The following is a 22253-nucleotide window of genomic DNA, read 5'->3' on the forward strand; positions in this document are numbered from 1 at the left end:
GTGCTCATCACATCACGTGCCCTCCTTAATGCCCATTACCCAGTTACCCATCCCCCCACCAACCTCCCCTCCAGCAACCCTCAGCTTGTTTCCTAGGCTTAAGAGTCTCCGGGTGCCTGGGTGGCTCAGTTGGTTAAGCATCTACCTTCAGGTCAGGTCATGATCCCAGGGTCCTGGGATTGAGCCCCACATTGGGTGCCTTGCTCAGTGAATAGCCTGCTTCTTAGTCTACGTCTGCTGCTCCCACTGCTTGTGCCCACCCCCTGTCAAATAAATAAAATCTTAAGGAAAAAAAAAGTCCATTGTGGTTTGTCTTCCTCTGATGACTTCCCCTTCAGTTTTCCTGCTCTTCCCCTATGATTCTCTGTGCTGTTTCTTACATTCCATATGAGTGAAATAATGAATTGTCCTTCTCTGATTGATTTATTTTGCCCAGCATAATCCCCTCCAGTTCCATCCACATTGATGTAAATGCTAAGTACTCATCCTTTCTGATGGCTGAGTCATTCTCCATTTTGTGTGTGTGTATAAAATCCACGTCTTGTTTTTCCATTCATCTGTCAATGGGCATCTTGGCTCTTTCTACAGTGGACAGGGCTGCTATGTCCACAGCCCAGTGGACAGGGCTGCTATGAACAGTGGGGTACAGGTGTTCCTTTGGATCACTACTAGGTATTTACCCCAAAGATACAAATGTCATGATCTGATAGTCTTTTAATTGAATGAGAGATTGAATGTCCAAGCAGGGGAATGTTAGGTCAGAGGATTATTCCGTTTTCCAAATTTCAGCCAGTATTCAGGACATGAATGTCAGGACTGTCTTCATTTTGTAACATAAATGACGACAAAGCATCTAGACCAGGAGCCTAGGATTTTGATTTGGGCCAAATGAGCCTCAACCAAAGGTATGTCCGTCTTCTCTATTGCCACATTTATAGTAAGGAGCACTTTGAAAAATATGCCCAACTTAACAGAAGCTGATCAGCAGTCTTTCAAAACATTGCCTTTTGGCCATATTTCAGAGGTTTCTCACTTACATGCCAGAACACACTAAAAATGGTCATCATGTGTATGACCAAGGGCTGCCTTGTTAGCAGAATTTTAGGAAGTACCATTCACATTTATTCAACATAGAAGATACCCTCCCCCCCAGAGTTTTGCAATATAGCAGTTCTGTATGCTGCATTGTAGGGTGAGAACTAAAGGGTTCATTTGTAGGGGTTGGAAACTATTCAAGGCACTTTCTTACGATGAAGGACCATGATGTACGAAAACATTAAGTATTTGAAATTCAGTTATTAAGAGTACAAATACTCTTTAAATGTAACATCCTTGATCAATGTAGGTATACTTATGTAATACAAATTTCAAGTTGAACTTATATCAAGAACTTCAAAATGATTGTGCATAATTAGATGATCTTCAGTATTAGGATATAAAGGATAATACCAATTGAATGTTGCTAGTGACTTGTTTTAACCCCACTTCGCTGAAGCTGAATTGTTTTGAATCTGTCAGCTTTGTCAGTACATGTTAATATATATATTCATCCAGTCAGTGTAATTTTCCATTAGTTCCTTCTGGTGCTCCAGAAGGAATAATACATAATAATAGTACATAGTACATCCACATTAAAGCCAGTGTCATCCACCTTTTGAAGCCAGTAACTGTCCAACAGCAAATCTGCAACATGAGAATTCAGCATTGACAGTTCTCTTTAAAGTGGAAACTAAAAGGTGATTTTTTTTTTTTTTTTTTTTTAAAGACAAACTTTTCTGTGCCATCAGGGTGTTGTGGCAGGAAACAATACCAAATGATGGTCTGATCCTGTTGGTTCACATAAAAGCTGAAAACAGATGGGACAGTCGCAACTTGGATTATCTTCACCATTTTGTTAACATAATTTAATATGGAATCCAGGCAAACTTCTATAGGAAGGGTTCTTTGGAAGAAAATGATGTGTTAATTAAATTGCAATGTTTTCAGGATAAATGCTTGATGTTGAAGCCTTTACACATTTCTGTCAGTGCAGAGCATAAACACCGGCCTTGTTTGTGAAATGTCTTATTTGTTCCTCGGTTTTCTTCTGCTACAGAGGATATTTTGTCCTTTGTTGTTTGTTAGGGGATTTCTCTACAAAACAGATAGTGTCTTTCTAACCATGACTGTTCTGGAATTTTAGGTAAATAATAGACCATTTAAACAGCTGCAAATTCATTAATATGTAATGGAAATTGTTTTCAGCTTTGTTTTTTTTTTTTTAAAGATTTTATTTATTTGACAGAGCAAGAGCACAAGCAGGGGGAGCTGCAGGCAGAGGGAAAAGCAGGATCCCCACTGAACAGGGAGCCTGCTTGGGGACTTGAACCCAGGACCCTGGGATCATGACCTGAGCCAAAGGCAGGTGATTAACCAACTGAGCCACCCCAGGCACCCCTGAAAATTCTTTTAATAATCTTTAGAATTGTCTTTCCTGACCTCTTCATCGCTAAGGATTTTGGCAAATGACATCTTTTTCAATATCCTTTGCTTCGCTCGTCCCGTATGCAGTCTAATATTAACGTGTAACTGATTTTGCCGTTTAGGCTTTAGCTTTTAATTGCATGACCTTGAGTTCTAGAGTCCAATTTGATACATACATCAACTAGCTCATAAAATTTTCAAAGTTCATAAAATCCTTCACTTTTTAATGTTTAATGTCGATGTACTATGGAAAGGTACTATGGAAAGGAAGGAAAGATTCCTTCAAGAATCAGACTTTGGTTAACTAATAAAAGCAATAGTAGATAAATTTGTAAACAGTTGATCAAGTTCACACAAAGACAGTAATAGGAATAGTAGTAGTAATGATAACCTGTGCTACTTTCTAGGATTGTAGGAAAAACTGAAATACAAAAGCAAATTAAACAGAATGAAAACTAAATATCTTGCAGGTGTATGCTAAACCAAACTCTGGTTATACACTGAGGTTGGTAATCCTACGATTGAATGATTTAGCTGGAAGTCGGCCGCGGGGGGGAGTGGTGCATTTGGTTGGGAGTGCTCTGCATCAAGCCTTCCTTGCCCAAATTACCAGGACGTCACAAAGACAGTTCATGGAAGGAGCCACATAAATAATGTTCAAGCAGGACTCGGTTGAAAGTTTTTGAATAGTAGTTTGAAAAGTTTATTTTTGGTGTCCTTGCGGCATTTAGTTGGGAAGCTCTGCTCTATAAACTTGTTAACCACACCCCCCCTCCTGTGAGTGGGTAGGGGAGTATGTGTATATTCTGCACGTATTCATATGCATCTGTGTGTTAATATGTATACAGTTGTGCTCTAAGTCCTATTTTTTGGTAGTCATAACTGTTAACTAATGTGTATCTTTGCAAACCAAGATCACAGGAAGAAAAAAATTTCCTTAAATCGCAACTGTATTTCAAAGTATCATAGTTCATTTTACAAAATAATTGGGAAAAGATGATGTATTTTTCCTAAAAGATCACTAAACTCTTTGAAGGTAGGCTTATTTCTTTTTTACCCATCTTCATCACAGTATGTGGTATGCAACAGGTTCTTGAATATTTGTTGAATTGAGTTACTGAATATTTGAAGAAACATTAAATATGAAGTCTTCCTAAATAAAAGTTGAGGCAGTTATTGCTTTGAAGTTTCCTATTTGTGTGCATGTAGAAAATGGTAGGGCAATGTAGTTATTGAGAAGTGATATGTAGAATTTTAGGCTTAAACAATAATGTGAGAATGAATTTTTGTGCTTTGTATGTACGCAGCGTAAAATGTATCTTGTTTCCCTAGATAAGTTAGCTTTGACTTAATTATACAAGATTGTATTTTTAAAAATGTGCTTTTAAGCTGTATATTAATAAGAGACTAATGTCTAGGTGCCAGTTGATTCCAGTGACAAGTAATTTTTTTCCTGAGGACTGCTGCTAAGGGATCAACTACCAGAGCACCCACTGGGCACTTCGTTGCGATGACTCCCTTTGGGGAGTAGAAGTTGCAATTTCAGTATCACATTATGCTTCCCTGTTCATCCCTCTTCCCCTGCTTTCCCACAGCCTTCTGTCTGCTCTCTCTCCCTTCTTCCTTCTCCTTCTCCTCTGCTGGCTCCTTTCCTAAGCAGGAGGGAAAATTATCTGTGCCCTATTCTTTAGGAAGAGACTGTTGGCTTAAGTGAACCAATGTTAAGCTGCCATGCATTTTAAAAAACTAATGGGTCTAAATACTGACCTGCTGCAGGAACTTTTAACAAGGCATGGGTTCTGGAAACGATACTATAACTCAAAGAATTTGTCATTTTAGTAGGCAAAGGTAGGGTATGTGAGTAATGTTTAGGAAGATGTGACAAATCACAGGACTGTCACATGGGAGCCTTTTGAGTTGTATGAAACATACCCAGTATTTTTTCATTTTAGCTGCTTGTTATAATTTCTTGCAATATACTAATGACTGTAATGCAAAATTATATCTTAAATTATTAATGCTTTAATTTCTCTATTGATGTTTATAATTCTGTCTTGGAGACAAATTTTGCTGTGATATCCAGGAACATTTCACGAATATATACTACTCAGGCCTTCAGAAAACTGTTTCAGAAGGCATGAGAATGTGCTATTCTTTGCTACAAAAGTAATTTGGATGGTATTGTAGTTTAGCAAAGTCAATAGATATTTTATAGGATAAGTAGGGTTTGTTCATAGAATTTTTTGTGAGAAACTAAACAGAAACTAACACTGGAATGTCTTCCAATATGGAAAAAAATTTTAAATGTACTTTAGCACAAAATATTTAAGTTTTCTGTTCTATATATTCACATCCTAGATTATCTTTCAGTTTTTAGCATCTTGAATCCCTCTTGAGTTATCTTGAGTTTTCTTGGACATCTGTTTTGTGAATCTACATTTTCTCCTGTAAAATGGAACTGATAATAGTCCTAAACATTAACGAAGAGTAAATAAGGACTCTTCTAGTTGACTTGGCTCTAGCTCTTTAGGTGGGCAGTAAATGGAGCAGAGCCAAAGGCAGTCCTAAGAGACGGTTTTAGGACCCAAATGCAAATGCTATGGCCTGAATTACATGGCACTTCACTGTTCAGCAGCCTTTATTTTCATGCCTTTGCTGGAGCGTAGGTTTTCTCTTGAGAGAAATGTATTATGTGGCAATATATAGGACGTGTGGTCACTAACGAGTGGTACTATGCAGTGACCCTTCTCCATCCCTGGGGCTTTTGTTGTGTTTGGAAGTTCTGTGTGGCCAAAGTCTTTCCATGTCTATTTGAATTACTTTCATTTCTTACAATGTGTCTGGCACTCTGTTTGTATTTACCTTGTAGGTTTGGTGTATAAAGTCACCACCTCCTGTAAGATTTAGGCATGTCAGGATCTAACTTTCCTGGGCATGCTTCTAACTTTCTACCACACTCTGTGTGCTGAGACTTCTGCCTCAGGAGCGTAGGAGGCTGAACCTCCTGGGTTCTGTATGTTAAACTCCCCATGCCCTGCAAATATCCTGTATCATTTCTAATGAGAAGTTTCCTTTATAGGTAAGCATTTTACGTTATGTGCACTCCAAGCAGATAAGATTTCAGATCTAAGGAGCTCCTGTATCTTAAAGTATGACTCATCATTACAGAAGACAAATCTCGTTTCTTTGTCATGAGTCAAAAATCTCAAAGTTGTTGTTAGTTCTGTGGATCAGGCTTCTGTTTTTCCATTTTATGCTAGCTTCAACTCTACAGTTTGGATTTTTGACTAATTAGCATTTTCTGTAAACCAAAATCAATTCACTGATGCCTCTCTCCACGTGGTTTAGCTGGGTTGATATCTTAACCTGTGGATACCAGACCCAGCAATTCTCTAACGGAGCTGCACATTAAACCCTGCAGACTTTCACTGACCAACTTGCTAGGTTACTGTATTCAGAACTCTGGCATAGTAGGTCTTTAGTATCTGCATTTCTGGAAAAGTTTCAAAAACTGCGATGAGCCTGGTTTGAGAACTCACTGTTCTTTTCATTCTTTTAAGAGCCATCGCACTTACCTTAGTTGTATCTCCTCTATTTATCCAGTCTGCGTCTTACATAGCATATTGAGTTGTGTCGAGAAAAAAACTTTTTTGAGCTTCCTTTTCAGATAGCACTGAAAAGATAAAGGAGTTGGAAGTGACTGTAACTGTGACACATTGTCAGGTCCTAAGAGGCAGAGAAACGCAAGGCAATGCAGAGAACAAAAAGAGAAGATGTTACAGAGCCTCAGAGAGTCAGAAGGTAGGCTACAAATACAAGTGTAGGATACCCTAGGATACCTAAATTACATTAGAATTTTAGGTAAACAGTAGATAATATTTAACGTAAGTATAACTTAAGTATTTCATGGGACGTGTTTATACGAAAAACTACCCCCAATGCGTGGTTAGCATAAATATTTTGTCATTATCTATTGCTTATCTGAAAGTCACATTTATTGGGACAGCCTATATTTGGCAGCCTTACCTGGAAGCCCACTGGTGTAAAAGGAGGCCATGGTATCCTGCTTAGACTCAAAAGTGTAGCAAAAAGTAGCCATTTGACTAAATTAGCTCTAGAAGAAGGCTGTGCTTTAAAATATTTTATTGTTTTCAGTTACTTGAAAGCTAGCTTTGTAGTTGACAGAATAAACTAGTTGCTTTTTCTTAGTCGGGAAATGTTTATATAGTCTGGTTTGACCTCACTTTCTGTACAAGTGTACTACACATTTGCCTTTACTTACCAGCAGTGTTCTGTATAGGAATTGAGCATTGCTTTTAGAATCTAAAAAACTAAAGCAAATATTTATGTCATTGGGTTATGGACATTGGGGGAGGGTATGGGCTGTGGTGAATGCTGTGAAATGTGTAAGCCTGACGATTCACAGACCTGTACCCCGGGGGCAAATAATACATTATATGTCAATACAAATAATTTTAAAAATATTTATGTCATTCTCGTGTAGGTATTCACTTCTTTTAATGTTAATCTTGAAGGGCTTTTATCTGTTTAATCTTCACAGATCCTTGAATTTGCTGATACAGACGTTATGCCATGACATTGTGGAAGTATCAGCATTTTTTGCTGGATTAAATTTTGTTAGGTTAAAGAAGGAAATATTTCCCTTTAAAGGGATGATGTGATCTTTGCAGTAATAAGCCTGAGTTAATTCATTTGAATTCTTAAAGTTGTTGCAGCTAAGATTTGTTTAGGTACAGGCTTGAATTTGTTAGGGAAATATTGTTGGGCATTGGGAAACATTAGTCTTCATCTCTTTGATGCAATTTTCCAGTCAGCCTCCTTACTGGAAAGGTCAGGACAGAAGAGCACTGCTAGTTTGCCTGCATAATTGTCCTTCTCCTTAACCAAACCCTTGTATTTATTCAGATACCAGACCACCATTGCTCAGGAGTAGCTGGATTTCTCTTGAATTCCGATAGTGACTCTTGGTTTTGTCAGTCGTCACACTCTATTTTCTTGATCTTGACTTCTAGATTTCTTTAGGAGTGGACCCACAAATCCTTTCTGGATAATTACATGTAGGGAGAAATCCCACATGTAGGGGTGTGCTGATTCTGGGGAAGTTTTCTCATTCTACCCACTTTCCTGAGTAAAAATACTTCAATCTTGGGTTTTTGTGATGGGAGGATGCTTTGATAGAGTTTATATGGGTTTCTTCAGAGGCAGGGAAACTGAGGACAAACCAGCATGAGAAGGATAACAACTCCTTGATAACTTCACTGAGTAACTGAATTAACTGATTTGGAATGTTCTTTTCTTGAGATATGCCAGTCAACCCCTTTATTGTTTATTAGGCCCTTTTGAGTTGGACCTTCTGTTACTTTCAGTCCAGTGCACTGGAACCAAATTAAAGGAGTAAGGTAGATGCAGTCTCACTAGAATCTGCCACTGTGTGTGTCAGAGAGATGGGGTGACAAAGACGGCAAGCTGAAATGTCCTTTCCACTTTTCACAGATAACCATTTCTCATCCATGATGTATCTGCTTTATAAGAAGGAAAGCAAAAACTGAAAACATTTCTGAAGAAAGCCAATGGAGATCCTCTTTTCTTGCAAAAGCAATCCCAGAGCCCTTACCAGCTACTGGAAAAGGCCATTGTGTGGCTTGGAGCTGGTCAGCGTGTTTAAGCTTTTAGACAAGTACACAGTTGTCTGTTGCCGAGTCTGTCCAAATTCTTTGTGACGAATATAAAATCACTGTTTCTTCAGCATACGGAACTTTGCCATGAAATACCAGATGGTACCGAGGCACAAAGTTCTTCCTGCTGGAGAACAATATCGTCTGCAAAACAGAACTACTCACACTGCGGCTCAGCAAAGAAATCCTTTGCTGTTTCTTAGGCCCCCCTGAGTCTGGTCATGAACTTCCTTAGACAACGCACAATCTATCTTGGAATTTTAAGACTGTTCCTTCCCAACTCCTCACTCAGTTTTGTTACTACTAGTGGTGGTTAGGACAGGATGCATGCCCAGAAAAGCAGTAGTGCATGGTGATGTCCTCTTCCACTCTGGATTTTCTTCCACTGTAGATGAATTCGTATCAGCAAATACTAAGTGTGGGTGAGGTTATAAATGACTGGCATCCCTGTGTAAGGAACACGTACATTAGTAAGGAGAAAGTCCTGTTACGCAAATGATAGGGTACATATGGGATGTACGAGTGACACACAGGATGGGATGACTTCATTTGAGGGGGCAGGAGGAAGGAGTTTTCCTGGAGGTTTTATTTGGGTTACTTTCTAAAGGAAGAAAGGAAATCTAGAGAGAGGTTACTAACACACATTGAACAAGCACGATGGGGTAAGGATTTGGAGTGAAGGAGAAGAGCTTTTACTTACCTAGTCAGGCTGATCAAATCATGTGAAAGCTTTATAAGGCTCTAATGGTCTGGCATCTTGAGCTGGGTGTGGAGAGGTCAGTGGTCAATTAGTATTACCTGTTACTAAGTATTGAATTACACATTTATTAAGGGTGGTCAGGGGAAAGTCCTGTTGTCCTGTTGTTTCAAAAGGGCAATCCTGTTACCTACTTTGACATGGTCTACCAGGTTTGTAGGAAGCTGGGACTAGAACCTTTGGCTTCTGACTGACTGCTTCTGACTTTGCAAGTGGTGAGGTAGCAGAATGTGTGCTGACTGCTTCCTATTTCTGTCCTTTTTTTTTTTTTTCCATCATTCATCTCCAAGATGACTTTTTTGGGAAACCTTAATGATTTTTGTCAGATCTTAATGGAGGAGAGGGTGAATCTTGATGGCAGTGAGAACATTTCAGAATGCCTCATAAGGTTTGTACACCCATAGTCCTCTGTGACATGCTTGACGGCAGCATATTGCTAAGATGGTTACATATGACCATCGGAGTATTCATTAGGGTTCCCTAGAGGAAGAAGAACCAATAGGATACAGACACAGACCTATGAGATTGATTATAGGAGTTGATTCACATGGTTAGGGAGGCTGAGAAGTCCCACAGTCCTCCTGCAAGCTGGAGAACCTGGAAAGCTGGTATAATTCAGTCCAAAGACCCAAGAACCAGGAGCTCTGATATCCAAGGGCAGGAAAAGATGCATGTCACAGCTCAAGGAGAGTGAGAATTCACCTTTTAACAGCTTTTTTCTGTTGGGGCCCTCAATGAATTAGATGATTCCTGCCCATATTGGGACGGTGGATCTCTTTTTTCAGTCTACTGAACAAAATGCTAATCGCTTCTAGGAACGCCTCCACAGACGTACTGAGAAACGGTCTTTTACCAGCTCTAGTAAGTGGACAGATGCAAACCAAGGGTGATAATTTTTATTTGCTTTTGATGAGCTTATTAGTTGGGACCATTAAAGGCATTCACAGGTCCATCTCCATCCGAGTAGTGGGTGAGGTGGATGCTGGAATGAATAAGGTGGGTTTAATGCAGGTTGTTGGAGGATAATGGCAAGATTTGCCAGTTTGCTCTCAACTTGTCTTCGCGTTCAGAACATGAAACAGTCTTATTGGATAATGGCTCCACACTAGACCAGATTGTCTTTTGTAAGATGAAACCGAATGAAGACTGTCAAATAAGATCATGCCAGTGGCATAGACAGCAGGTAGTGATAGGGTAAAAACCATGACCTTGGGTTGAAGATGGCTAGGGTAGGATCTGGGTCCTATGACCTAACTGGTTTTGTACCTTAACCTCTAAGCCTGTTTTCTCCTCCATAACGTGAGACTAAGAATACCCACTTCACTCTCTGGCAATGGAAAACATTTGATAAATACTTAGGTATTGCCTTTCAGCTCTTGCTCAGTTTCTCCTCAGTCATCCCTACCACAGGACTTGGCTACAAGCTGTAGACTGTGGGTCTTACTGCTGTGAGTGAGGCCACACCTGTTGGGTGGGATGTAGCTTGGCTCTGTTCATCTGCCTTCAGTGGCTGTTTGATCACCATACGCATTGCTCGATACCACTGCCAGCCAATTGAAATAAAATGTGAGCCATGTAAGTAATATGACATTTTCTAGGGGCCCTTTAAAAACTGAAGAAAGTCATTTTAATAACTTACCCTATATATACAAAATGTTTTTCAATATATAGCCAATACATAAGTATTAGTGAGATGCTGCATATTACTGTACTGAGTATTTGAAATTTGGTATGTTAGACTTTGAGCACATGTCACCTTGGACTAGCCACATTTCAAGGGCTTGGTGATCAGGCATGGTTGTGCACTGGACAGAATAGCTCTGGGCAGTCTCTCATTAATTGTCCATCTGCATCCATCTTAAGATTGGTTTTTGTCTTTGACTTCTGCAATTTTGGAAATCATTTTTTTTTTTTTGTTTCACAGTGTATTACTAAAATAGCAGTTAAAGCATTTAATGCGTTAAGCACTTTCCCCCCATTATCTTACTGACAACAGCCTTATTAAATTGTATGTTATTACTATCATCACTGTTTAGATAAGAAATGGAGACATGGAGGTTAAGTGACCCGAAGACCCCTACAAATTGTTGGGGGGATCCTGGAAACTGACAAAGGTGGTCTGACACCAGAGGCAGTATTCTTCATTACTGCCCCATTTGTCACTTCTAATCTTGTTAATGAACCACTGAACACCTCTGATAGCTGTTTGCTGATACATTGTGGTGGACTGAGGTAGTCTTGAGGTTTTATAATTGCATGCTAGACCAACTTTTTCGTGGGGGTCGGTGAGTATGAGTGGAAGTCGTGGCTGTACTACTGAGGAATAGTTTCATAGCAACTGGCCTTTGTCCTTTGTTCACGTTTTCATCCTTTAAAAAACTGAGCATATTTTATGAGCTAGAAATCGTGTTCTTACCCTGATGCAGATTTTATTCTAGGGGGATATGTAAAAAGCAAAATATACAAGCCATCTATGACACATCAGATGGTGACAAACCCCCTCTTACTGGGGTGTGGCTGGGGCAGTGACCATGAGGGAACCAGCATAGTATGGTGAGTAGAAAGAATATAGACTTTGGATCAGGATTCTGATTTAGAATCTTTCCCTGGCTCTTACCAGATGTGAAGTAAAGTAAGGTGCCTAACTTCTTGGAGCTTAATTCCTTCATTTATAAAATGAGGATCAACAATCTGTAGCAGACCAAGGAAGATTTAATGGATGTGCGTGGAATGTGTTTAGTACAATGTAGCAAGGAAATTGATAGAATTAATGGATTGAACATTCCTAGTTGCAGTATTCACCAGCAGGTTTCCTCTCCCACCCACCAATCACATAATGGCATGTAATCTTGCTGAGGCTTGAATTGGACTAGGAGGCCATTGAAAAGATGGATAGAAGTAGCTCACTTAGTGGCTGAGTAAGCCTAGCCTGGAGCCCAATTGTTCTTGATGTTGGCATTTTGTTCTGTACTCATCACAGTATATATTTCATTATAAAATGTTTAAGGAGTACTTGGAAATTTGGGACTTTTTCATCCCCACTTTCAGTACTGTGGGACAATAGAATTCTGTCTGCCAAAATAATTTTTACTCTGCCTCAGGCACTTAAACCGTGGTGTTCACTGTTCATTGGGGCAAGTTTACTGGATCAGGAGTTTTTCATAGAAAGTAACTTATGGAATGAATGCCTTATCTCAGAATTAAGGTAGCCTTACCAGCAAGGGATGGTAGTGACCCATGGCATTTTTATCTTGGTTGGGTACCTCATTGGGATTTGTATGCATTAGGATTTGGTTCGGTCAGTAATAGGCTCCAATTAAGAGTGATGTTTGCATAAGTTTATTTCTTCTTTTATTAAAGGAAATGGTGTGTGGGGGGGGGGTAGTGGTCCAGGGTTACAATGGCTGCTTCGCATTGGAAAGGACATCAGGCTCTATCTTATCCCATCTTTATGGGGCAACCTGAGCGGTCCAACAAACTCCTCAAATTCCAGCTAGTAGAAGAGGAGAGAGTTAAAAGTGTTGGATTTCAGCTACCTTTTAGGGTTTCCTGCAAGTCACACTGCTTTTGTCTCCTAGGCCCTAACTTGGAAATACCAAGTAAGACTGTTACTTGTAGTCTTAGATAGGTGTATCCCAGTTACCTGGTTACAGAAAAGTGCAAGAAAAGTTACCTGGGTAGGAAACTACTAAGAGCAACACCTCCCACAGGATTTATAATGTAGGAGACATGGTCACAACTCCTTTGTTGTTCTGTTCTGAAGGGCAGTTGGAGAAGTTTGTTGGTTTGGAAACATGGAAGGTACTGATTATTTTGCCCCGATGGTTTTGTATAGATCTTTTTGATGGAGTGTTAAGGAGGGAAGATGAAAATAACACCTGTACTTGAGTCTTGCCCTGTTAATATCTTTTACTCTATCTCATGAGCAGGCATCAAAGCTATGCTTGTAGATTTCAGAGACCATCCGTGCCCTGGAGTAAGGCCTTTTAATTCCTTGAAACCATTTGTCAGTATCTTTGAGGTATACGCATACACCATCACCCACCCTCCAACCCTGAAGGTACCATACCTTCTAGTCCCCTGCCACTCTGCTGGGGCCGCTGTGATCAGCTTTACTTCCTGGGGTGTCACACAGCCCCCACCACAAGTGTGAAGACTTGAGATGGGGGAGCATGGGTCAGGGCAGGCTTCGCACAGCAGTGCTTGCTGGGTTCCTGAGTTCCCGACTATCCTAAGTGGCTGGTGTCCTGCTAGTCACGATACTGACATAAGTCTTCAGTTGATTGTGACTTAGAATGAAAAGGCTAGAATCTAACTTGAACACACAAACACCTAAGAAACCTAAAACATCTCTGAACTTTGAAAATTAAGTGTTTTTCCTGTGGCAGTTATTATTCATAACTGATCCCTGCCAGCCAAGATTCACCAAATTTTAGCTTTCACTGTCAGTATTCAAAGTGTTTGTTTATAAGGCTAATCTCTTGGCTGTATTTAGATATTTGCAAGGATATTTATGTTCAAGTTTCTGCATTTTAATTGCATATAAAAAGCTCTCTAAAAATTCCCATTGGATAATTTCCACATTAAAATTTTCTCTGTATTTGGGGCACCTGGGTGGCTCAGTGGGTTAAGCCTCGCCTTCCGCCCAGGTCATGATCTCGGGGTCCTGGGAGAGAGCCCTGCGTTGGACTCTCTGCTCAGCGGGGAGCCTGCTTCCCTTCCTCTCTCTGCCTACTTGTGATCTCTGTCTCTCAAATAAATAAATAAAATCTTAAAAAAAGATCAGTCTAAAATTTTCTCTGTATTTGAAAAATGTTATGCATTCATCGGTAAACATACTAGGGTAGAGACAGTATATGGGGAAAACAAAAATACAGGATAAATCATGATCAAGTTAACTGCCCCAAAGAATGTTAATTGTGTCCAAATGGATGAATCCATGCAATTAGAGGTTTCCTGTGTCTTAATCTGAACTGCAAGTTTCTTCCAATGACCTGGACAAAGACCTGTGGATAATACGTTAAGTCAGTGGACATAAAGCTAGGAGAGTTCTGGGTCATTAGGTGAAGGAACTCGAATTCTACCAAAATATTAATCGACTGGAACAATAGACCAACTCCAGCAAGCTGAAATGTGGCTTAATGAAACATATAAGAATGTTGTAGAAATTTTTGTTGGTAAGGATGATGGGAGTCAGTTGATGTGACTGCCAAGAAGAGTTCATTTGTTTTTGGTGTGAATTAATAGTTCTTGGAATGTGGGAAGTGGCCCTCCCACTTGTCTGTGTTGGCCACCCTATCTTCAGAGACTCAGGACGGGTCTACCCAGCACAATTGACGAGGGATATCCCTATTGTAATGGGTTTCATTTGTATGTTACAGCTTTCAGTGTGCTTTTTTGTACTTAGATATAACTAAGTTTTACTTAACAGTTAAATGCCTAATTTATGAACAAATTAGAGAGTACCATTGGTATGTTGGGGAACTGGCAGAGTTCATCCTGGGAAGGAGAAGACTCACCAACAAGCCACCCCCTGTGTTCCAGGTTCTGAACTGCTTTGTGCAAGAAGGAAAATAATGTTTTGTCTTGGTGTTAGAACTCAGACTGTGGGCAGGTCATAGGGGCAACAGGTTTCAATTCTTGAAAATGAGTATAGGCTTTATTGTGAGGTAATGAAAGTGTGTCGGTTTTAATAGGCTCAAAGAAAGGCTGAGAGAGGACTTCATAGGGATTTTGTAAAGATTACTGCGTTGATCAGGATATTAAACAGGATTACTCATATACTAAAATCAGTCTGAATATCAAAGATCTTATCAACCTTGAAATGTTTAAAAAAAAAAAAAAGTGGGGCACTGTCAAGTTCACATCTTCTACTTGAAAGGAGACTTGAAAAGTCAGTTCATCTGTTGTCCAGTCTCCCTGCAGGATGATCAGATCTAACCTTCATGCAATGGATCATAATCGTTCTGAGTTAAAAGATTTGCAAAGTGACTATCATAGCTTATTTTAAATTGAAATGAAAATTTTCGTGAAGCCTGTGATTTAAAATTCTAAAATCAATATAGCAGAATAGGTTGGAAAATCTTTCACTTATTTTCCATCTGTCCAGTGCGCACAGCCATCCTTCTTCCATAGCTGGCCTCTGCATATGGAAACAAGTTCACATACATGTTCTGTTTTGCCCCCTTTCTATGGGAGTGGTGGCTTATTTTTACCCAGTGTTCTATAACTAACTTCCCTCCCCATAGGTATTTTGAAGATGTTTTCATATCCATACATAAGGGAACCTGTTTGTTCTTTTTATGGAGCTAATAGTATTGCCAGTATTTGAATGTAGCATTTATTAGCCCTCTATCTATGAAAATTTGGGCTGTTAGCTTTTTTTTCCTTTTTTTCTGCCACTGAGCTTAGGACTGGGAGATGACTAGCTGCTACTGTGCTAGGAGCTAAAATTGGCCAAAATTTCCTGCAGTTTACATTTATTTTTTTATTTAAAAAAATTTTTTTTTTTAAATTTATTTATTTGATAGAGACAGAGAAAGAGGGAACACGAGGGAGAGTGAGAGAGGGAGAAGCAGGCTTCCCCCTGAGCAGGGAGCCTGATGCGGGGCTCGATCCCAGGATCCTGGGATAATGACCTGAGTGGAAGGCAGACACTCAATGACTGAGCCACCCAGGCACCCCTGCAGTTTACATTTAAACCTTTCCTTGTAAGTTGCAAGCCTTCAGTAGACTCCAGAATTCCAAAATATTTACATTAGGCAGAAACTGCCAATGCAGTTGTAGTCTAGGTACGAGAGAGATTTCTGGTGCTCTCTACTCCACCGTCTTCCCAGAATCCTCCCTCTGTTATGCAGATTTAATTTGCATTTTACTTACTATGAATGGAGTTAGGCATGCTATCCTAGCTTAAATATATCCACTTTGTCCGTTTTTCTATTGACTTATTGGTCAGATTCCTAATAGTTTCTGGGATCTATGTTTGGAAATTAGCTCTTAAAGATGGATGTTAGACACCTATGTTTTTTCCTCATTGGTCTTTTTCTAATGATTTTGCCTATGATATTTCTTCCATGAACGATTTTTTTTTTTTAATGTTTAAATTTATGACTTGGAGATTTGGGTTCATGGTTAGAAAGGTGTTTCACATACTAGCGTTAAAAGGAAAACTTTTATGTTTATCATGTACCTTTATGGTTTCATCTTTATCGTTCCAGTGAATTAAAAACTTTTAATGTAACAGTATGTGTCATACTGTTAATGTCATACTGTTTAATGTAACACATGTGTCATGTGTCATACAATTTAATTTTTTTCTGCTTGGTTACCCAGTTACTTTAACACCATTGATTAAATAGGCCATCTTTTACTACTGACTTGAGGTGCTATAAAGATATTTACTAGTACGTTTCTGAGTGCATTTGGATCTAATGCTTGGATCTATTCCATTAGTCTCTCTGTTGATGTATAATATGGTTTATTTTGATAATGCAAATAGAATTCAGGGAACTCTGCATTCTAAATGGCTATCCCTGTAGCTAGATTTAAAATTTAATGTTTTCCCTCCCAATCTTCTGTGGAAATACAGACGTCTCTCCTTTAAAAGTACTTACTGATTGACTTCTATCACTATAATATTGACTGACATTTTAGGTCTTAAATGTAACTGCAGTAATTGTTCATAAAAGTATTGAAGTCTGGCACATTTGTGAACTATACTAACATTGTTGGCGTTTCCAAGAAGATGGTTTGCGCAGATCTTCTTTCCTTGATTGGCATTCATGAATTTCCCGTGCCATAATCCTCAAAAAGTAACTCATTGGTGAAACAAACACTGTAAAGAACAGAATGCATCTGATGAAAGAAAATGGAAGTTTTCAGGTTTTGAAAGCTATTTATATTTTTTGTTTTAATCAAATGACAGAGATGGGGCAAAGGCTCAGTAAGATCCCCTCCAATCCATTATTTCCTACATTTTTCCACGTCCATTATGTTACCTGGACACGTGGTTTGCAAATTGAAGCCCTTCGTAGCAGCTCCTGGGCTTGGCAGCTAAACTGTTCTCAGATGTCTTGCTCTCAGCAACTGCTGTCCTGTTTCCATCTGGTCCTTTCCTGAGCATGCTTAGCTGAAGTTGGGGACTTAATTGACCTTGCCAGTACACACACACAAGAGGTTCCTGCTTCGATGCTCTCCGTATCCACAGAAGCAGAAAGTGTAATATAACGGTGATGGCTCTGCTCTTGAGCTTGGTTTAGCTTCCCAAAAATGAAGGCAATGACCTTACACAGAGTGGTTCACTGTGCAGGGGAAGAGGTTTCTTACTCTGGGGTACAATAAGGCAGTTCTCTACTGTTCTGTTACTACCAGTAACAGTTTCTCTACAAACAAAAAAAAGGGGGGGGGGCTCTTTTTTTTTTTTTTTTTTTTTGAAAGCTCTTGTCTCTCCTATTTGAATGGCATTTTAATAAGTCTTTTGAACAGATTTAAACGGAGGTCGCATCAGCCTTCATTTTGAAGCCAAATCCTACCAGTTCGTCTTCCTTCCTGATCTTTTCATCATTTTCTCCCCAGCATATTTCCAAATGCTTCACGTTTCTCTCTGTAGAATCCAGAACTGGACTGAGTTCTTCAGTAGTGGGAGGACGATCAAATTAAATGAAGATCACTCCTTCCCTGTTCCTTATGGTATCTTGGGATTGTGTTGTTTTATCGGCAACACTGTGCTCTCACAGTTGAGCATTTTAAACTGGTGCCCGACCTCCTGTGGCCCACCTCTGCTGAAGTCTGCGCCCCTGGTCAGGGCTGACTTCAGGGACAGTTGCAAGGGCTCCATGCTTAGAAGGACCTATGCTTGGTGTAAGGCTCTGTTCCTACCATCTCAAATTCTTAATTTTTTTAACACGGGGCTCCTCATTCTCACATTGCACCAAGCCCTACAGATTAAGTAGCCGACACTGCTTGTTGCTGGTGACCAGAGGACATGGTTGGTAACTCACGATTCATGTCCCACCCACCTTCAGTAATAGTGATGGCTCTCAGATCTAGGGTGAGGAAATCTGGTTGTGCACTCGAACTCCCCTCCCCTCGTGTACAGCTCTTCCTTTGGTGTGCTTAAATATTCCTTCCCTGTCTGCCTGTGGCCTCTCTGTTCTCAGGATTTGTCTCATCAGTTCTCTGCCTCACCTCTAGCATTGAGGAATGTGCATGGAACCCAGACTTTGGGTTCAAAAGGTGTTCTTTCCAGAGGATTCTTTCTCAGGGCCCTCTGTGCTCTTTCTTCCTATTTTCCTTCATCTAAGGCAGCTGTTGTTCACTCATCCCCCAGGATATTTGTCCTTTTGGCTCTTCTGTTCAGGACAGTTGGCGACTTTGCACAACAGTTCATTTCTCTTCCAAATTTTAGATGTTTACCTGCTTCTGTAAAGAGACTGGGGCAGTAAATACAGGAACTCCCATCTGTAGAAATTCATATTGCCTTGTAATATTAGGATTCCAGAGTATAAGAAGTGAATTGGAAACCTTTTAAAATTGAGCCATAGTACAAGGAGCTTTTTGGCTTTTTTTTTTTTTTTCTTTACCATAAATCTGGTTCTAGGTGTTAAGTGAGCTTTCAGTGATCATAATCTTTAAGAATCATTGCATTTCTCTGATTCGTTAATGTTTTGGCTAATTCCCTTTTTTTCTTACAGCTTAACAAGCAACAGTTGCAGTTACTGAAAGAAAGGTTCCAGGCCTTCCTCAACGGAGAGACCCAAATCGTGGCCGATGAAGCATTTTGCAATGCAGTTCGGAGTTACTATGAGGTAAGTTTAAAGAGTTTTGTTTTTGACATTATGATGCTTTTTAAATGTTTTTTTAAAAGTGTCTTTCCCATTTTAAGGAACTCACTAGTATGATAGGAAGGCAGTGAGTTTGCAGCCTTCCTGAAAGCATTGTCAGTTTTATTTTGCAATTTAAAAACTCTTAATTCCACGACCTGGTTTCCAGAGATAAACAGAATGGGAAGTTATTGACATTTTTTGAGGAGAAGTAAAGTGTTCAGAAAAAAATCTTCTGGCAGTGATGGATATAGCTGAGTATAGCTGTCGTTGGGTCCACGTGTCTGAATTATCCTTCTTAATCAGGATTTCAATAGTAAATCGCTATCTTGTGCCATTTTGTTCTGCAAGGCTTATAATTAAGACGAGTGCTAATTTCAGTAGGATAAATTGAATTCTCTTTTCTTCCTGGAGGAATACTATCAATACCACCTTGCTATTTGCTGTGGTTTTAGTTTGTGATTCGTCAGGAATTCCCCATGGATCCTCTATGAGCACCAGTGTCCACACGTGGTCATTCACTGCTTCAGTGAGTTGCCAGTGGATGTTAAATGTAGAAAATTACCTTTTTATCCTAAGTGTCTCAGAGCCATGGGGGGAATGCATTCCTTTGTATAGGGTGGACAATCTAAATCTTTACCTGTAGAACCAGAACAGGCAAACCTATTCGACTCATAAAAAGAAAATGTGGAGAATGCTGTAGGTCAGATATTCCCTGACACGGGGAATATCTTTGCATGGAGAATAACTGGATATACAGATAATTGGTTGGATTTGTAACTGATTGATGATATGCCTTAGAAGTTACTTCGTGCAACCCAAGAGGGCTTTACATTACCCCAAGTGTTGGCCCGTTGAATTGTATGAAAGCAGAGAAGTCTTGCTTACCAGTTATGTGAATGGCATGAGTCTCACGACAGAAGTGATGCTGTCTAACCGGATCCTGACTCGAAATCCCTGAAGTATAGGACCTTAAACATTTTATTTATTTATTTGAGAGACTGAGATCACAAGTAGGCAGAGAAGCAGGCAGAGAGAGAGGAGGAAGCAGGCTCCCTGCTGAGCAGAGAGCCCCATGCAGGGCCCAATTGCAGGACCCTGGTATCAGGACCTGAGCCATAGGCAGAGGCTTTAACCCACTGAGCCACAGGTGCCCCTTAAAAATTCTTAAGTATAGGACATTTCATTTCATCTTTAGTCAGTCTTCCAAGGTGAAATCTTGCCTTGAATCTTACAAGATGAAGTATGAGGGCCTATCCTAGTGTCATGTAGTGAAAGAAAAGCTAAATGTCTGTGTTCAGGAAGAAGGAAATGGGGTTGAGGAAAGTAATTTGTGTAAAAAAAAAAGATGTAATTTAAAAATTAAACAGCTCATTTTGGCTCAGGTAAATGTATTAGGGACCCTGGGCATGTTTCAGTTAGGAAAACTGAAACTGGGTGAGGGGAACGTGTGGGAGTTTGCAGTAATATATCTGCCACTGTGTCTAAATATAAAATTATTCCAAAATATAACCCAAACTATTTTTTAATATGCTTATTAAATGACTTAATGTAGGGCACTTGGGTGGTTCAGTTGGTTAAGTTTCCAACTCTGGATTTTTGGCTCAGGTCATGATCTCACGGTCATAAGATCAAGCCCTGCATCAGGCTCCACACTGGGCACTGGAGCCTACTTAAGATTCTCTCCCTCTCGTCTACAGGCATACCGCCCTGAATGGGCCCGATCTCGTCTGATCTCTGAAGCTAAGCAGGGTCGGGCCTGGTTAGTACTTGGATGGAAGATTCTCTCCCTCTCTTCACCCTCTAACCCCTGCTCTGGCTTGCTCACTCCTCTCTTAAAAGAACAAAACAAACAAAACAAAATCATTAAACGCATAATGTGACATGGCCATATGTTCGCAAAAGGCACACTTAATCCATGTGGATGAAAAGATTGTAACTTTAATTAGAAGAAAGAGCATCCCCACTGTATTCTACATGAGGATTGTGTTCTCTTCTGGACGGAGCACCTGGGTGGTTCAGTGGGTTAAAACCTCTGCCTTCAGCTCAGGTCATAATCCCAGGGTCCTGGGATCGAGCCCCACATCGGGCTCTCTGCTCGGAAGAGAGCCTGTTTCCCCTCCTTCTCTCTCTGCCTGCTTGTGATCTCTGTCAAATAAATAAATAAAAATCTTAAAAAAAAAAAAAAGGACAAACTTAGGGTTAATCTGGTTTGGAACATATCATATGTAGGTTATTTGAAGGAACAGATGTTTAATCTGGAGATGGATTAAGTTGTGTTTTTGGAAACTACAGTAAAAACTAGGACTAAGATGGCCACTAAAGTGGGACGTTTGCAGTCCACCATCAGAGTTTTGTTGCACTGTCCAAATGCAGAATTGGTTGGTGAGGGCAGCGTCCCTGGAGGTCAGATTCTGGCTTCACTTCACGATCAGTTGGAAAGCCTATTGCCCCAACAGGTCCTGAAACTCTCTCCTGGACTTAGTGAATCAGAAATTCAGAATCTGTACTTATCAAAGCTCCTCAGATTGTTGTACAATTGGTAGGTTTCTCACCAGTGGAATTAGAGGATTATGGGTTGGAATTGTTACAGAAAGAGTTGTAAGAACTAAAGAGGTGGTTGGACTGGGTGATCTAGTCTTTCTGGCCAGTGTTTATTTCTGAGACTATGTCCACCTTGTCTTTGTGGAACCCTCAAAGCGGTGTTAAAATTAGTAATATCAATAATGTGTTTATGGGGTTATACTTCTAGTTGAATTTGGAAGTTACTTTCTAGGTGGTACACAGTTGGTACTTAAACTCTTGAATAAGGACATTTTTTGGGATAAATACGGTATTTATTTATTTATTTATTTATTTATTGCATCTCAATTTTCTTCCTTATAAGACTTTTCCCTTTATATTAGGATTACAGTTTTGTATACTTCGCTATGACTAACAGTGCTGGTAGTCTCTCTCAACAGCCTAATAAAAATACCCAAGTTTTTTCCTCCAGCATCTCCGGGTAAAGAGTTCAAGTATTACTCGCAAATTATAGAGACAGAAACTAATGCTCACAGATGTTAAATGACTTGTCTGCTTCTATATATTGAGGAAGCATCTGAGTTAAATATGAATCTACATTTCAGACTCATTCTCATGGAGCTGTTTCACAGTTGCCTTTTTGAATACACCTGTGTCAGGTAGTATGTGCCAAGCATGCTGAAAAAGATTTCATTCTTTAGAATAAACCCTTTAAACAGATTCGTCTATTTCATCTCTAAAACAAGAGTACTAAAATCTGTACAGTTAATTAATAGAGCTAAAATTTCTCTTTCCACTAAAGCTTCTGAAAAGTAGATTCTTGGGTTCCACCCAAGACTTACTGAGTCAGAATTCCTGAGGATAGAGCATCTGAATTTTGAAGTTGGATCTGGATAACTTCGACTCACCCTATTTTGAGAAACACGTTGAACTAGATCTTACAACTGCTGGCAGAGGTGTTCTCCGAAGGAGCTGTTTTTGTCCTGGCAGTTA

The 22253-nt window shown here is 39.8% G+C and overlaps 1 protein-coding gene across 21 annotated transcripts in view; it reads left to right on the forward strand.

The window, feature by feature from the left end:
* The window catches only part of CADPS2 (calcium dependent secretion activator 2), a 535725-nt gene that overhangs the window by 115793 nt on the left and 397679 nt on the right, over window positions 1–22253 (forward strand). For all 21 annotated transcript variants that reach the window (XM_032305737.1, XM_032305741.1, XM_032305748.1 and 18 more), the window contains exon 2: window positions 18609–18722. In XM_032305737.1, coding sequence (XP_032161628.1) covers window positions 18609–18722 — 114 coding nt within the window. The remainder of the gene's footprint in view (window positions 1–18608; window positions 18723–22253) is intronic.

Source organism: Mustela erminea, chromosome 11, assembly GCF_009829155.1.
Source record: "Mustela erminea isolate mMusErm1 chromosome 11, mMusErm1.Pri, whole genome shotgun sequence".
NCBI classification, from domain to species: Eukaryota; Metazoa; Chordata; class Mammalia; order Carnivora; family Mustelidae; genus Mustela; species Mustela erminea.